Source organism: Rhineura floridana, chromosome 17 (assembly GCF_030035675.1).
Source record: "Rhineura floridana isolate rRhiFlo1 chromosome 17, rRhiFlo1.hap2, whole genome shotgun sequence".
Classification (NCBI taxonomy): Eukaryota; Metazoa; Chordata; class Lepidosauria; order Squamata; family Rhineuridae; genus Rhineura; species Rhineura floridana.
Window position 1 is genome coordinate 25,162,804 of NC_084496.1, and position 14,722 is coordinate 25,177,525.

The window sequence follows — 14,722 nt, forward strand, 5'->3', positions numbered from 1 at the left end:
AAACACAAAGCCAGTCCTCAGAAGCCCCACAGGTCTGCCTTTAAGTTGTTCCACTGCAAAAAATAAAAAATAAAGGAAGAGATAACTCAGAGAAACGACACATAACACATCCTTGTTAAATTCATGTTTTTAATTTGGACACTGATAACTCTGGAAAAACTCAGTTTTCTGCAGTTCATCTATAAATACTCTTTAATACTCTGATTTACAAGATAGCTTTATAAAACGTTTTCAGTAAGACTTGGAAGATTCCACCTTTAGAAGCCGCTCTGCCTGTGACAAGCCCCATCCTGTTAAGTCTTCTCTACAAGCACAATACAACCATATTTCATACTTTAATTTCTTTTAGCACCCGAATGAAGAGAATGAAAGGCTTGAAGAAAATAGTTCTAAAAAAAAGCAAAGCAACTTTTTAAAAAAAGCTTGGTTCTTTCCCGTTTTATCTTTTACGGTGGGGAACCTGTGGCCCTCTGGATTTTTTTGGATTCCAGCTCTCATCAACCCAAGCCAACGTGGCTAATGGTAAAGTATGATGGGAGTTGTAGTCTCTGGAGTCCCACAGGCTCCCCAGAGCACTGCTTTAAATGCAAGCACCTGTAAGTGGTCTTGTACAGAAGCCTTTACAAAATTGGGAGTAGACCTCAGAATGAGCACAGCCCTTTCCAAATATCAAACATTATTTAACTTGCAAAGGGGGGGCGGATTCTGCCTGATTACAAGTTTTCTGGCCTCCAAAACAGGATACAGGCAGGCCCCGCTTATACGGCACGTTCCGTTCTGGACTGCCACCGTAAAGTGGAACCCATTGATAATGGGGCGCGTCACACAAAAATGACGTCAAAATGGTGCGCGACAGAAAAAAAACGCCGTAAAAGCGGAACAAGTGCTTTAATGCGGGGACTTCCCCTAATTGAAAGCCCCTGCATTAGCGAATCGCTGTAAAGCGGGGCCCTACTGTAGTCATTTGACTACCTTTTCCTATAGAATGCCAAGGTTGCTTAACACAAAGCTCTCTTGACACAACATGAACCACAGCACAGCCCACTGATTGTTTTCAATTGCTATTTGGAAGAATGAATTACAGCAGATATCTTTGTGACCATCTTAGAAGTAACATTTTTGGCATTTAAAAGATAATACATTTGCAAATTATAATTGCACAGAAGCTAATGAGGACCTGTGCTCCCTGCCCCCTCTTTCTGTGTTTTGGACTCCCCCGTACCAATGCCATTAGCCTAAACTGCGTTTTGACAGATCCCCTCAACTTAAGGCCACTTTGCTGTGTGCACAGCACAGAGGGCTGCTGTCAAAAAAAAAACATGCACAAAGTCTTCCTGGGAATGTGGAACTGGTAATTCCATGTGCTGAATCCTTGCGTATACTACTAGTGAATGTGCCAACCCAGTGACTTAGGTTGGCTCTGTGAATCGCAATAAAGTGGACAGAAGAAAAACGCTTCTGTTGGCCTCAAGCCACATTTCCTGCACACTGAACCTTGCAAGGGCGAGATAACCAAGGTGCTTTGCCCTCTGGAGACTCTCTCCTTCACCCTCACCCCCCATATGTTACATTGGAAATGCCGTAAGAGAAAGCACAGCTCACTTGTGCTTCCTTCCCCTTTTGTTAAAATGCAACGTTACTTTAGTTGGCCTGAAGTTACCTCTGCTTTCTTCCTACAATAAGCACTTTTAAGGTTGAGGAAAGGATTACTTTTTCCAAGCAAGTTGCGCCCCTTAACACAAGCACAGGCATAGTTCATTCTGTTTCTGAGTGGGATGCCGTCTTTCTCATAAGAAGAATGAGGGAGAAGCCCAGGAGACAGAGCAACTGTTTATAAAGGGAAATAGCCTGGGATATTAATCCCAAAGTACTCGAAGAACCTCCATTATTGTGCACAGACAGTCATCTTGTGGATCAAAGCTGGAGGAGAGGAGGGGGACAAGGGAAAAAAGCAGCAAAGAGGGTCACAAACCCAGCCATATGTTCCCCATTCACTTCCCTATCAGCATCCAAGATTCCACTCTTATCATCTGTACCAGACCAGACCTTTCTGGACACCATGGAGCTCACTTGAGCACAGCAAATCTAAACCCAGTGGGTTGATGGTCCTCTTGAGATTTTTTGGAGGGGGGCCATCAGGCCTCATATTAACCACTGTTGCCAAGTAAAGCATTGCAGATTGTCTCCTCTGAAGGTGAAAAAAACCCATTCAGATCCAGTGAAATACATTTCCAAGCCTCAGTTTACACGACCAACACCAGCCAAAGCCCATTTGCCATGTTTCCTCAAGCTCTTCATATCCCCTCAACCACATACCCTGCAAATAGCAAGTGACTTCTTAAGACTGTTTCAAGTTGCAGGGAAGGGAAGGGAGAAAAGGAAGGGAGAAATTGACCTCTTTGCCTCTGCATTCAAGCCATCTTCTCAGATTTGTCTCTAAGAAAGGATGACCTGTGTGTTTAATCTGGATGCTCCTGCACACTCCTGTTAAGGCTTCAGTTAGCAATTCAGCCACTTCAATGTACAGTACATGGTTAGAGAAACACAAACAGGAAGCCTGAACTAAGAAAAATAATAATTCAACCCCAGTAACTTAGGCAGCTTTGCTTTCGCTCCCTGACATTGCATGCAAAGAATATTCTTTAAAATGGTCTGCTACCAGCAGGTCTATGTGTATGCTGCTCAGAAAAATATTAGAACTCTGCATCCTGGCAATCCAAGTCCTGCACCGAGAAGGGCAAGGTTCTGCAGTCTGCAAAGCGGAGGTCAACTAAGCAAGCGTGCACACAATTTTCTCTTTCTATTTGCAGAATTTATTCTGGCTTCGTTGGTTGGGGGGAAAATGAAGAACTACACATAGGGCCCTGGAGTCTCACCTTCACACACACACCAGAACCTTAATACAACTACCTCTCTGCACTTTCTCCTGTGCTCCCTTGTTATTGCAGTGCACACAGAGCCCTGGATGTAGAAAGGGGAGAAATTCTCCCTCAGCCCAACTGCCATGACTATTTTCAAAGTCAAAACCACTATGAATGACAATAATGTCACAATACAAGAGTGGATCCTAAATGGGGCAGCCATAATAAAGCCTTACCTTTAGCCAGACTCCCAGGGGAAATACCAATACCTTCTGGGCAGCCTCCCTTGCCAGAGACCTGCTTTAAGCTGTCCTGTAAATCCTACAGGTATACAGAAAAAGGTATACAGAAAAAAATGCAAAGGGCTGGACATTTTTCTGCAAGAGGCATGGATTTTCAAGGCCCCTGGCTCACAAGTTGTACAGCATTCTTGGCTTACATAACCAAGTGCCAGCCAAAGGTACAATCGATCAGGTTCTGAAAAAGCCCTCTGTGGAAGAGTGTCATGTTAAATAGGACAGCAACTTTTAGACTATCACACACACGTGCATTAGACCCCCACATACACACGAGTCCCACACAAAATTTGGCACACAAGCCATATGTTTCTGAACATTTTAAAGTCCTTGGAGAGCAGTTTATTTTTATGGAGGGTTTTTTTCCCTGATAAAAATCATAGCAAACACCAAATGTTTTCTGTAGCATGAGGAATAGAAGCATGTGCCTGGAGTGGAATTTTCACACCACCACTAAGCGATTACGCTGGGATGAGTGGGTGTCAACACTGCTAGACTGTTGCACAGAGATCACCACCATCAGCCAACACTGACTTTCACTGCTTTCACCAGGGAAAAAGCAGCCATAAAATGTAACAAGGAACAATTTGCGTATACCCTCAAGTCCTTGGGGTAGAGGTGGGGTAATGGCCATAAAAATAGCTCTCTGTCTCTCTCTGTTTTTTAAACGAAGTCCTTAAAGTTTTTCCTTTAAGATCCGAGACTCTGCATAAGCATAATTATGTTTGCCGCTACTACGGACTGTTAAGCTATTCCCCTTTGGTGCCATCAAGACAATGGCTTACACCTCTGTGGTTGGCTAACATTCTTGAGAGACGCAGCTTCGCTAGCCAACAGGAACGGATGATTTGCTGGGCCCTCCTCCTTTTGGCCTACTGTTTCCTTAGTGGATGCTGCAGTTGTGTGCAATGCACACAAAAGCCTCATGCAATGCTGAGGCTTGAAAGGGAAGAGCATCTCTGGATGACTTGCTCTTAAATATAACCCATAACTACAGCAAAGTGTGGAGAGACATAAGCAGACAGCAGCTTATGTTTTCCTCTACTTGAGGGGAATCCAGCTAGGTGCAGCCATTTCCTCCTCCAAAAGGGGCAGGAGGATGTTCAGTGGTAAAGAGACTGTGCAATAAAAAAGTGCATTGAACGGTAGCTTTAAAACCAGGTTAAAGTATCAAGTTTGCCACGCAGCTGGAGGGAGGCTCAGGCTCCGGCAGTCCCACAGCTTCACATTCATGCTCTCACACCAGTCCGGTTGCCCGGCAGGAGGAGAGCCTGGAGTCTCCTGTCCTGACAGGGACATCACAGTTGTCTTAACAGAGCATGCTCTCTCTCTCTCTCTCTCTCTCTCTCTCCCCCGTGGCCCCACTGGCCATCTCTTGGTGCCATTCTTGGTATCGCTGTCACCGGAATTCATAAATCGGTGCGCTGTACTCTGGGACGTGAGTCAAATTCAGGGACTGATACCTGGGGGGGCAAGCAAAAACAATTTTAATGGAACTGTCTACCCATTATTCAGCTTAACTCGAGCAGTGGTTTTCAAGTTTTGTACCTTCTGGGAACCCTTTGCCACACTGCAGACAAATCAAGGACCCCTAACACAGAAGCCCAGTGAGTTGCTAGGATTCAGAGGGCTTGGTCCAGGGTACAATCCAGGCATGTTGACTCAAGGTGCCGCCCCGTTTGAATATGACAAAACCTAGAACATGCTGAACGCTTCTGTAGCTGCACAGTGAAAGGCGGATGATCAACGGTGGGCAGGTAAGCTTGCTCACCATTACTGATCTTCATACAGACAACTGTAAGCATAATTAATTTTATTCACATAATTTTGATCCTCCTTTCTGTAAATATAACCAAGGGCTCTCTGGATCATCATTTAAAAGCAATTGCTCAAGACAAAGCAAAGAGACAGCTATCCATTCAAAGCTCAACCAAATTCAAATAAAACCACTACACATTCCATCCCTTTCACAAGGTTCTTTAAACTTAAAACTGCAAAGGCCCTCCCCTCTTGCCCCGATTCTCATCCAAGCCAAGAAGCTTACTTTCAAAAACAACTTGCTTACTGCATATTCATGATTCCTTGTACTACTGGAGGATACTATTGGAGGATAATAACTCAGAAGCCTAATTTGGACAATCACCTCTTAGCTTAATAAGTCAAGATATGAAAAGAGTCTAATTTTAACATCCTGGCTTATTCTGAAGACAGTAACCATAGGTTCCTGGTTTCATTGCTTGCACCACAAAGGAAAGAGCAAAGGAGCCACACGTACAGGCAGAAGTCCATTTGTCCCTCAGCTTTTTAAGCCAATACAGTATACAAACACCTGAATGTGACCAGAGTGCAGGTTGCCTTGGCACAGTCTCTTAAGCAGTCCCAGTTCAGCTATCCAAGCAGTAAAGTAGCAATGAAGAACCTTCAGCTTGCAGGCCTATTTAGGCCTGCCAGGCCTCCCCATTTAGCCCAAATCACAGGACAAGTAAGCCCAAGGGGCCAGACTGAGAAGGAAGAATTGGGTGGCTGCTCTCCCAATTATTCATTTCCAGATGTTGGTAGAATCTGGTGTTTTCTCTCATCCTGCAGAATAAAAGAAAGTCTTCCAGCCAACACTCTGCATAGGTGGCCTCTTACCATTCTGAACTCCTGTGATAGTAATAGCCCTCTATAGATGCTGCAGATTTCTGGAAGCATATGTAATAAAAACCAGCAAAGGAAGCACCGCTGATGTCTTTGATGGTGTGATCAGGGACCAGGAACTGTTCCTGCACAAGAGTTAACAGAATTTTTAAAAGGGAGAAGACAGCTGGTTACTGCAGTAACTGTGAGGAAGACACTGTTGAAAACAGAGCATTTCTAAAAATGCATTGTTCCGTTAAAAAAAAAAGTAAGGACACAGCACCAATCAAATCGAGTAGTTCCAAAGTTGTAATTAACTTTTATTAGGCAGGCATCCTTAGGAAACGTGTGCATATACACATAGGACAGCTTTCATTGGGTGTGCTGAAGTTAATATGTTAACAATTTTCAGTGTTCTAGTCTTCCTCCCATAAAATCTAAACAGTGGTAGGGAAGTGAACACAACTGAGCTGCCGTGAATGAAGATATTTATAAATACTCCAATAAAAGTAATTTCTAATTAAAGCTCTGAATACGGCATTTCATCACATTAAGTATGCCTTATTATTTTTCATCAAATCTTTCAGTTTATCTACTTTTGACTATAAACAAGAACTCAAGCTATTTGTACAGCAAGTAATATTAACACAATGTATTTTTGTTTCCTAAATATAAAGTCAAACACACATGCTAGATAAAATCTGACTCCATTTAGGAGAATTTGAAAAAAATACAGAAAGATTTCTGGAAAAGCTTCAGAGTCAAACCCTACAGGACTGTCTCACTGGGAACCACACAAGCCTCTATCCTGGCTGGTCCAAAGACAGTATAAGAGGGCTTGTCCAGGTGACATTCCCCAAGGGCTATTATGCTCTGGACTGGGGGCCACGAGAAAAAAAGGACCACAAGGAAGGTGTGGGGGGGCTTCTTTCCTCCTTGCAGGATCATGCGGCAGGAAGCTCAACTATCTAATACACACTGCCACTGCATCACAGCGAGGTCTTTCAGGGATGTTTGCCCTCCCTGCTGGATGTGGAGGGAGAAGGAAACCTTGTGCTGTCCAATTAGGCAGGCAGCCCAAATAAGATAAACCTTACAGCTCCTGGAGGAAATTAGGGGCATATGTGCCCCAAGTGATAGTCTGGCTCTTATTTTAAAGATAGGAAACTACAGCTTAGGGACATTTAGCCAAAATCCCTCTTCACTCACAGCAAAGATGCAAATTCAATCCAACACATTTGTCACAGGCCCTCTGGCAATCACCCCTGCATGAATATACACAAAAAACTTACCTTCCACCTCATAAAGACAAAGTCATCACTCTTCAGATCCTCATAATCAAAGTCATCCGAGTTAAATGTTTTTGCATATTGGTAAAAGGCTGGGAACTTCCCCTAGAATCAAAGGTGACATGCAGTGCTTACACTCCGGAGAAAGATGCATGCTGCTCAACTCCAGACAAGTTCAGAGACCTGCTCAAGTAATCACCAACCAGATTCTGGATGCCCCCCTAAAGTAATCACTTTCCCACAAAACACAGCCTACTAGGCGCAGCTACCAATTCAGCTTCAATCACACCAAAGAGCTGGCACCCAGGGACATCACAGCCTTCCTCAAGGGAGAATCCAAACTAAAAACACACACACTCTAAAAGGAGAGCAACATGAGGCAGAGTTTATGCATCACTTGTTAAAAGGATCGCTCCTCATCAGTTTCCTTGTGTTTAACTGGTGCAGACACATCTGGTCAGAAGGTGTCCAGACTATGCTGCCAATTCCTGTCCTACAGACAGAAAGCCATGGAAACTATTCAAGGACATCCAGAAAAGGAGCTCAGTTGACGTTCTAGTTGAGCCAAACTGAGGCCCAACACTGTCCACTAATAGTTCTCACGGAGCTGGCAAACCTGTGCTTGAGATATACCACTTCAGACTACTCCTCCACCCCTAAAACACATCACCTAGAAAGGTAACAAGTCAGGAAGAAGGCCAGACTGCAACCCTCCCCAACACCTCTTTTTCCATGTGATGATGTGAGCACCTGCAGTCTGAAGTGGTACAGTCCAGCCACAGGTTCGCTGCTTTTGTTCAGACCTAGGCTAACATCTCTGGCCAGACCAGGAGCTCACCCAATGTTTACGATCCACATCTTCGTCCGCGTCCCACTTCCGTGTTAAAAATGGGTGCTTTTTACTGATTATTTCTCCTTCAAAAAAAGTTGTAAGGGTTGGATATTCCTACAAATAAACAAAGGGGGAACACGATGAACATACGCAACCCGCCCAGGCAAGTTTTCCTTCCTTCACAAGCACGTTAGGAGACGGCTTTGTAAACTTCAAAAACGAACAGCAGCCTTGGCCTAAAATACTTGGTATCCAGCACATACCTCTGTAAGGCCTTTAATCTTCAAGTATCCACAGAGGTAGGAGTTCTCCATGTCCACGTGCTGGAAGACAGGATGAAAAAAAAAATCCCCATGACTTTGTGCCCAGTGCAAAGAACAACCAGGTGCAGTTACAAACAAGAGTCAGCTACTAAATCGGTCACTAGGAACAGCACGTGGCGCAATGCGAGGAGCAATCAGAAATGAGAAAGAGCATTAAAAGCCCATTTAATCCTTGCCTCCCAATTCCCCCAGTGACCAGCCAGATGCCTCCAAGAAGCCCCAAAGCAGGACATGAAGGCAACTTCCCTCTTTCACTGTTGCTCCCCACTATTTGGTTCTATAGGCATCCAGTCCCCATACAGCTCTCCCATCTAACATCTATGGATATATCTAACGTCATGAGTTTATCCAGTTCAGAATTGGGTCATCGGCTACAAGTCGCTGGCTGCTCCTACAGAATCACTGCACCGTAGGGACCCCCCCCTCAAAGAAACCATCCAGTACCAGGGAGAGTTTTTACATTAGTTTAGACACCGCCCCAACAAGGCTAGGAATATTCAAGTGTTCTGGGTATGAGCATCAACTTTGTAGGAAATCAAGAAGTTTCCAGCCCTGCTTCCAGATGCTACATCACTAAAACTGCTTTCCCCTCTGTTTACCGTGTTCGCCATATCCTCTCCAAGAGGCCTTATGGATGGCCTTCATTTATCTAAAAAGGAATATGGAACAGAGGACAGCGCTTTGGGTTTCCAAAGCGGTGGCAGCAGAGTTGGGAAACTTCAAGCTGACTTGAAGACTGCCACTCTGACTACACGCTGCCACTCACTGAGACGGCTCAGGAAGAGAAACAGCAAAGGCAACACCCTCACACGCATTCTGTCCTTTCCATCCAGCCTTGCAACTTCAAAGCTCTCCTTGCCTCAGAAAGTACATTTTAATTTGCCCCCTCCCTCCAGTTTTCTCAACCTTGTGTATTTAAGACTCTCTACCTCTCAAAATGATTAAGGAACTGGAATAGATGCCTCGTGAGGAAATACTACACTATTTGGGGCTTTTTCATTTATGGAAAAAAGATTAGGGGAGACATGATAGAGGTGTATAAAATTATGCATGGTGCGGAGAAAATTTTCTCTCTCTCATATACTACTATTATGTATTTATTACATTTATACCTTGCCTTTCTTTCATCAAGGAACTCAAGGTGGTATACATGTGGTTCCCAGGCAGTTCCCCATCCAAGCACTGACCAGACCCAGACCTGCTTAGCTTCAGCAAGGTGGTGGCTTCACATGCCTTTAGACCACCCTTTCCCAACTAGTGGGCCACCAGATGTTGTTGGACCACAATTCCCATCTTTCCTGACCATTGGCAATGCTGGCTGAGGCTGATGGGAGTTGTGGTCCAACAACATCTGGTGGCCCACTAAGTTGGGAAAGGCTGCTTTAGACCATAGCCTACCAGAACTTGGGGTCATCCAATGAAGCCAAGTGCAGGGAGAGTCGAGACAGACAAAAAGAAAGAACTTCTTCACCCAGCTCCTAGTTAAATTCTGGAATCTGCTACCACAAGGTGAGGAGATGGCTAACAATCTGAACAGCTTTGAAAGGGGATTAGACAAATTCATGGAAGATAAGGCTATCAATGGCTACTAGTCAGAATGGCTATGTTCTTTCTCTACTGTCAGAGGTAGTATGCTTCTGAACACCACTTGCTGGGATTCACAAGCATGGAGAATGCAGTTGTGCTCCTGTCCTGCTTGCAGGTTTCCCAGAGGCATCTGCCTGGTCACTGTGAGAACGGAATACTGGACTAGATGGGCCTTTGGTCTGATCCTGCATGGCATTTCTTGTGTTCTTCATTTTCTATTTATCAAGGGTCTTGCAAACAAATCCATAAAACTTACTAGTCTATACAGACTGTGACTAATTTACTTGCCCATACTTATATACGAGTGTTTGGAAAGAAAAAACTCAACCTTATTCTAGTTCAAAAGTACTCCCCCCCCCCATAAGAAGTTATATAGAGCCTGTCATCAGGCAACCTCCACCCTCCTCAAAAATCTCCTTGGCAAACGGCTCCAACTCTAGGTGCAGAGATGGCTTTGAAGATGTGATAAACCTTTCTGGCAGGGCAGCTGAGGGCACTGAGAGGGTCATCTCAAAGCCTTCTTGCTGCTAACTTTCAGGCACTTCTTCAAGACCTTTTAATGCTGACAGGCCTAATTTTTTTCAAGATGAGTCAGTTATTTTTATTTTGTATTGCTTTGAAGGTATTTTAAGTATTATTGTAGCTGTATATATTGTTGTACACTGCCTTGATATTTTATATGAGAGTGTTTTACAAATATTTTTATAAAGATAAATAAGCCAGAGGGGCAGCAGAAGTGGAAAAAATCCACTCAGCTACATGGACCTGTTGACAAATATAGCACAGGATGCAATGAAAAACAATGACCAGCGGATGCTATTAGCAGTGACTGACCTTAAGACTATGACATTGTTTGTCTATGCTTATGCCCCCAAGAACAGTCTGAAGTCACATTACAGCTCTCTAGCTGAAACAATACATGTCTGGATCCAAGCACTGCCTGGATAAGAGGATGCCCAGGGGACACACAAGCCACTTTGAGCCCTATGGAGGAAGGGGTACACACATACATAATCTAAGTACAGAGGAACTGGCTTTGCTGAATCAGACTGAGAGTTCACCTAGCCTAGCATCCCATTCCTAACAGCGGCCAGCCCAAGATGTCTAGAAAACTCACAAGCGGGGCTTGAAAGTGATAGCCTGCCCCTGTTTTCAGCTTGGCGGCTGGTATAAAGACATGAACTCTATAAAGTGGTGGGGATGCATGTTCTGGGAACCATGTAAAGCTGCTGCCTCTTTTTTCCAGCAAAGTTCCTTTGTTTTTAAGAGCTAGGATGGGAGTAGACCAGGGCAAAGGGAAGCAAACTGAGGTAGCTCTGGAATGGAATATCCAGGATGGGAGCATAAGACCCAGAGCAGAGGGAAAAGGGCACATTTGTGGGAAGCGCCAGATCTAGAACAATGGAAGGGAATATGATCATATTCAAGATGGAAGCAAATTGGAGGAGTCAATTGCTGTGGTGCACATTGGCACCAATGACATGGAAATGACATGAGGAAATATAGTCATGAGGTCATGGAAGTGAAATCTAGGTTGCTAGATAGGATGTTGAAAGCCAAACAGTCAAGGTTGCTTTCTCTGAAATGCTACCAGTTCCATGTGCAAGGCTAGCTTTGTAGTCTCAATGCATGAATGAGACGGTGTTGAGAGGAGGAGTTTGGATTTGTTAAGCACTGGGGAACATTTTGGGACAAGCCAGGCCTAAAGAGAAAAACTCCACTTGAACCAGGATAGAACCAGACTAGTGGCATTTAAAATAAAAAAGGCTACAGAGCAGCTTTTAAACCGATTGCAGGGGGAAAGCTGGTTTGGAACAAACCTCTCCCTCAGGTGAGCAGCTGGGCCACAAATCAGGGAGTATGGCCTGAACAGATAATGGGTGGGGGCATTCACACATCTTGCCACAGGAGAAAGGGGGAACTTATTTTATTTCAACAATTTATATTTTGTAATCTAAATGGTACACAAGATTACAAAAAAGATGAACACATCTCAAATTAACCAGAAAAAAAATCACTAAAAGCCTGTTGAAATAAAAAGGCCTTCATTGTGTCAGAAATTCAACAGGGAGGGGGCTTGTCTGATCTCAGTTGGGAGAGAGTCCCACAGATTTGGGTCCACAGTAATGAATAATGGCTTCTGGTGGATACAAACCATGTCTGAGCCATGGGGAACCACTAACAGTGACTCCCTTGAAGAATCAGTGATCAGACAGGACAAGAAGGGATCAGGCAGTTCAAGGTATCCTGAGTTAAATGTGTAACAGGTACCCTAGTGTCATCTCCAGCCCTATTACTCCATTACTTCCTCAACAGGAGACAAAGTACCTTTCCAAGCCCATTCACCAACTAAAATCGCCCTCTCATTAACTGCAGAGTGATGGGCAGAGAAGACTGGTCCCCTACTCATCACAACAGCAGCATAATACTGTAGAAGTTCCAGTAGGGAGGCACAGGATTGTAACCTGTCTCTTTAAAAGCCCAATCCTACACCTGTATCCTTGGGGCAAGCATTAAGAGCTTCTTCTCAATGACTGCATCCAAATTATGGAAACCCTTGCCCTGTTAAATATGCCTGCCACCCCCTTCCTCAATGTTTTGTGTCAGCTACTGAAGGCCTGTCTACTCCAGCAGGCTTTTATGTTATGAGGCACACAGAACTTAAAAAAAATGAGCTGTTGATACCATCTCCTTTTGGGGGGGCAATTTTTAAATGTTTTTTATGAAATTATAACTTTGTATGTTGTCAGCCACCCTGAGTGGAAAATATTTGGGAGCCTGGAGTGGAAGCATTGTAGATGAATTGCACTATAATTTATTTAGAAGCACTATGTTCCTACTAGTATATGAAGCTAAATTGTCTTATTATTCATATGTAGGTAATTATATTTTGTAAGCAGCTGAAGGTGTGTGCACGCTTTGTTCTGAAAGATGGCATATAGATAGTATAAATATTGTAATGCATGTATTTATATTGCAGCAGCCAGATAAAGTACTTTAATAAATAAATCACCACCCCAGCCAGGGTTAGGACAATTCAGAGCGGCCCAGGTACAAGGGAGGTGTCACACTCTCTGAGGCAGCAGCAAGGTAGTATGTGCACCACAGCTAAGAGTAGTGACATAAGAGCAGCCCTGCTGGATGAAACCAACGTTCTATTCTATCTAGCATCCTGTTTGCCACAGTGGCCAACCAGATGCCTCTGGGAAACCCACAAGCATGACATGAGCACAACAGCACACTCTCTCCAATTGTGTTCCTCAGCAGCTGATATCCAAGGCAAACCACCTCTGATACTGGAGATAGTACACTGCCATCATGACCAACACTTTTACCCTCCATGAACTTCACCAATCCCCTCTTAAAGCCATCCAAGCTGATGGTCATCACCATATCTTGTGTGAGCAAATTGCAGTTTAACTAGGGGCTGTGTGAAGCCCTTCTTTATATCTGTCCTGAATCCTCCAACATTCAGCTTCATTCGAAGGCCCCACTCAGTCCTACCATTATGAGAGAGGGAGAAAAACATCTCTCTACCTGCTCATGCCTCTATAAAGAAGCTATTCCAAGCATCGGGAACTGCTCAGGAAGAGAGCTCAGACAAAAGTCAAGATACAAAAGACGAGATTAAAAATGGCAAAAAAAGGGAGAAAAGAGCCCTGTTGGATCAGACCAATGGCCCATCATAGTCCAGCCATAGCTCAGGAGTAGAGCATCTGCCTTGCATGCAGAAAGCCCCATGTTCAATCCCCAACATCTCCAGAAAACTCCTGCCTGAAACTCTGGAAAGCTGCTGCCAGTCTGTGTAGACAATATTGAGCTAGATGAACCAATGGTCTTAGTATAAGGCACCTTCCTATGATCCTGTTCTCTGTGGCCAACCAGGGCTGTGTACATAACATACATTGAAAGCACTTCCCCACCCCCAAACCCTAGAAACTATACTTTACTCATCACACAGCTACAATCCCCACCATCCTCGACAAACTACAGTTCCCAGGGCACTTTGGGGCAAATGGGGAGAAAACGTGCTTTAAATATATGGCGTCGCCCCAATGGGAAGCGTGAAACCAGGGCCTGAGCGCAATAGGCCTCTCCCTCCTCCTCCAGTTCTTTCCAGCAACTGGGATTCAGAAGGACAACGACTCCAACAATACTGCTGGTCGCTGACAGCTTTAACCTCCTCCATTAATTTGTCCAACCCCTTTTTTAAAACACCGCCCAGGCTGGCAACGGCAGCCTCTTCCTCCTCCTGTGGCAGTGAGTTCCGCAGCTGAACTCTGCGTTGCTGCCGCTGCTGCTGCGTGAGCAAGTCCTCCTTCTTGCCTGCCCCCAACACTCGACTTAATTGGGGATCCAACCATTGGGAGAGTCCTAGCATGGCCATGTGTGGTGGTGATGATGGTGGTGGAGAAGGGAAAACACGACGGCGGAGCCGCGCTTGGCGGCGGACAGCGCTCTGGCCGCGGGGCTGACCTGGACGACCACTTCCACTTCGTAGGCGTTGCCCTTGGAGCGCTGCTGCCCGCGGAACTTGGCGCCGCTGTAGAGGCGGCTGGTGCTGACGCCGGGCTGCGCCGTGTTGATGGGAGGCGGCGGCTCCAGGCGGGCGGCTGAGGAGGCGGCTCCTTCGGGGGCCGCCGGCGGGCAGCGGCACGCGCTCCGCACCGGCATCTCGGGCGGGTCTCCCGGCGCCAGCGCAGCTAGCCTAGCCTGTGACCGTCCGCTTTGCCCAGCCGGCCTGCCTCAAGGCGACTCGGCCTCTGTTCTGTTCCCCCTCAGAGCCTTTTCCTCTCAGCAGCAGCAGCAGCGGCGGCGGCGACTCCGCCTCCTTTTCCTCCCGCGGCTCATGATTGGCCCGCCGCACAGCGACGCTCGCTCCTTATTGGGTGCCCCGAGTCACGTGCAGATGGGA

At 45.4% G+C, this 14,722-nt stretch overlaps 1 protein-coding gene across 1 annotated transcript; it reads right to left on the reverse strand.

The window, feature by feature from the left end:
- Window positions 1–112: 112 nt before the first annotated feature.
- GID4 (GID complex subunit 4 homolog) lies at window positions 113–14,701 on the reverse strand. The gene is made up of 6 exons (XM_061599366.1): window positions 14,284–14,701; window positions 8,161–8,220; window positions 7,904–8,011; window positions 7,069–7,170; window positions 5,792–5,922; window positions 113–4,620 (listed from the first exon to the last, which is right to left on the reverse strand). The coding sequence occupies exons 1-6, from the start codon at window positions 14,479–14,481 to the stop codon at window positions 4,557–4,559; spliced, it is 663 nt and encodes a 220-aa protein (XP_061455350.1). The 5' UTR covers window positions 14,482–14,701; the 3' UTR covers window positions 113–4,556.
- Window positions 14,702–14,722: the final 21 nt, after the last annotated feature.